Consider the following 2,866-nt stretch of genomic DNA (forward strand, 5'->3'; position numbering starts at 1 on the left):
GCCTTCCCACCACCCTCCCATCATCTCCCACTGCCTTCCCACCACCCTCCCATCATCTCCCACTGCCTTCCCACCATCTCCCACTATATCACACTGCCCTCCCAGTGCCTTCCCACTGCCTTTCCACCATCCTTCCATCATCTCCCACTGCCTTCCCACCATCTCCCACTATATCACACTGCCCTCCCAGTGCCTTCCCACTGCCTTCCCACCATCCTTCCATCATCTCCCACTGCCTTCCCACCATCTCCCACCACCTCCCACCATCTTCCACTGCCCTCCCAGTGCCTTCCCACCATCTCCCACTGCCTTCTACTACCCCCCACCACCCTCCCACCACTTTCCCACCATCTTCCCATCATCTCCCCGTCTTCCACCATCTCCCACTGCCTTCCCATCACGTCCCATCGCCTTCCCACTGCCCTCCTACCACCTCCCACTGCCCTCCCACCATCTCCCACCATATTCCACAGCCTTCCCACCACCTCCCACTGCCTTCCCACCATCTCCCCCCCTTTCCTCCCCGCCCCTCACCGTGCTGCCGGCGCTCCCGCCCTGCTGCTGCTGCTGCTGCTGCTGGAAATGCGCCGCCAGCCCGGCCTTGTCCTTGCACTGCTCCTTGCACTCCAGGCACCTGAAGCAGCTGTAGCTGCCCTGCTCCGACCCTCCCAGGGGCAGCACCGGCGGCTCCTGCGCCCCGTTGGCCGCGCCGGGGCCCTCCTGGGCCACCCTTCCGGCGGGGAAGGAAGCCACGGGCACCAGGGGGGTGATGTCGGGCTGGCCCACCATCTGGTCCAGGGCGATGGGGCGCATGACCAGGTGGGAGCACTGCATGACCAGCCCCTTGTCCTTGTGCTCGCGGGCGTGCAGGAGGAGGCTGCACTTGTTGAAGAAGACCAGGCGCTTGGTGCAGTGGTTGCAGGTGACCTCGATCCTCATGCTGCGCCGGTCGTAGTGCCGCGCCAGGCTCTTCTCCAGCGCGAAGGCGTCGCCGCACTCCAGGCAGCGGTACCCGAAGGGCGGCAGCGCCAGGCTGGCGTCGGCGGGCGGGCTCAGGTTGGGCTTGTAGGTGGGCAGCAGGTTCTTGCTGTTGAGGATCTTGTTGAAGGCCTCCACCAGGCTCGACTGGCTGCGGGAGATGACGGTGCCGGCCACGGCGGGCGGCGGCTTCTGCGGCTGCACCATCACCACCGCGGCGCCGTTCACCTTCTGCCCGCCCGGCGCGGCGGCGGCACCGGCGCCGCCGGCCCTGCCGTCCACCCTGGGCAGGCTCTGCGGCACCAGGTTGATGATGTTCTTGGCCACGGCCTTGCCGGGCTTGGCGGGCAGCACCACGGACTTCTGCTGCGCCACGCTGGCGGCGATGAGCATGGCGCTGCTGGCGCTCTGGATGGTGGACACGGGCAGCACCGTGCCCTGCAGCTTCGTGCCGTTGCCCAGCTGGACGCTGACGATCTTGGGCCCTTCCGCGGCCTTCGAGGGGCTGCCCAGCTCCGGTCTGTCCTTGGGGGGCGGCTCCGGGGTCCCGTCCTCCTTGGTCCCCTCCAGGGAGGGCTCCCGGGAGCTCTGCTCGCCCCCCGGGCCTTTGGTGGAGCCCGGCTCCGAGTCCGAGGACACCCTGGTGACCGTCCTGGTGATGCTGCCGCAGGAGGTCTTGATGGTTTTGATCCTCACCTTGAGCGGCCGCGAGGAGCTGGAGGAAGGCGAGTCGTTGTTGTTCTCCTCCTCCTCCTCCTCCTCCTCGTCCTCCTCCTCCTCCTCGGCGCTGGACATGCTCTGCGGGCTCCCCGTGGATTTATCCAGCCCTTCCTGCTCCTCCTTGAGGGAGAGCCCGTCCTTCGGGGAGGGGGCCAGCCCGGGGGAGGGGGGTTTGAAGAAGGGCTCCCGGGGGCTGCTGCTGTGGGGCGAGCGCTTCCCCTCGGCCCCGGCCTCCCCCAGGGCGGCCTCCGAGCCCGGCCAGGCCGGGAGGGGCGAATCCTCGCCGGAATAACGCACGGTGACCGACTTGAGGTGCTCCAGGGGGCTGTCCCCGAGGGCCGTCCCCAAACCCTTGGGGCTGGGCTGGCGCCCCGGCAGCTCCTCCGAGTCGGATTCCTCCTTTTTGATGGCGGGGCCGGGGCGGGACCCGTCGGTGCCGCCGGCCTGGTTTGGCTCGAAGGGCTGCGGGAAGGCCGAGGGCAGGTCCCCCGAGCCCTCCCCCAGCGGCTCCTTGGTAGGGGACGGGGACAGGCAGGGCACTGCCAGCGCCTTCTCCTTGCCTTTGCCCTCCCGGGCTCTGTCCAGCAGGGCGGGATCCTCGCCGGGCTCGGGGCTGAAGTGGGAGAAGAGATCCAAGGCCTTGGGGCCCTTCTCCTTGGCCCAGCACTCCCCGTTGGCCGCCGACTCCCCCGCCCTGTGCCCGGGCGATCGCGGCGCGTCGGCGGTGGCACCAAATCCGTTGTGGAGCAGCCGGGAGCCCATTCCATGTCCCGGTGTCCCGCCCATCCCGTGTCCCGGTGTCCCGCCCATCCCGTGTCCCGCTGTCCCGCCCATCCCGTGTCCCGCTGTCCCGCTCATCCCGTGTCCTCCCAGCGTCCCGTGCCCGTCCTTCCCGCGGCCGTCCAGCGGCTCCAGCTGCTCGGGGCACCCCGTGTTCTTGACGATGACGCTGACGGCCGAGATGTCGGGGTGGGGCAGGACGTGCTCGGGGGGTCCCCCCGTCCCCGAGTCCCCCGGGCCGGGTTTGAGGGGGGCCGGGTCGGGCTCCTCGTGCCCGGCGTGGATCGCCTCGTTGGCATCGATGTCGGGGATGTCGAAGGCGGCCAGGAGGTCGTCGAAGTCCGGGGTCTTCATGTCCCCCATGGTGGGCACGGGGGAGAGGCTGGAG

General features: G+C 69.3%; 1 protein-coding gene across 1 annotated transcript in view; it reads right to left on the reverse strand.

Moving 5' to 3' along the window:
- Nucleotides 1-2,866, reverse strand: part of LOC108510358 (zinc finger protein 687-like) — a gene marked incomplete at its 3' end in the record, with an annotated part of 10,451 nt that overhangs the window by 1,442 nt on the left and 6,143 nt on the right. Inside the window, exons 2-3 of the mRNA XM_017840038.1 lie at nucleotides 2,584-2,860; nucleotides 535-2,469 (exon numbers count right to left, since the gene is read on the reverse strand). Coding sequence (XP_017695527.1) covers nucleotides 535-2,469; nucleotides 2,584-2,841 — 2,193 coding nt within the window. The remainder of the gene's footprint in view (nucleotides 1-534; nucleotides 2,470-2,583; nucleotides 2,861-2,866) is intronic.

This window comes from Lepidothrix coronata, unplaced genomic scaffold (assembly GCF_001604755.1).
Source record: "Lepidothrix coronata isolate B3197 unplaced genomic scaffold, Lepidothrix_coronata-1.0 Scaffold708, whole genome shotgun sequence".
In the NCBI taxonomy this organism is placed as follows: Eukaryota; Metazoa; Chordata; class Aves; order Passeriformes; family Pipridae; genus Lepidothrix; species Lepidothrix coronata.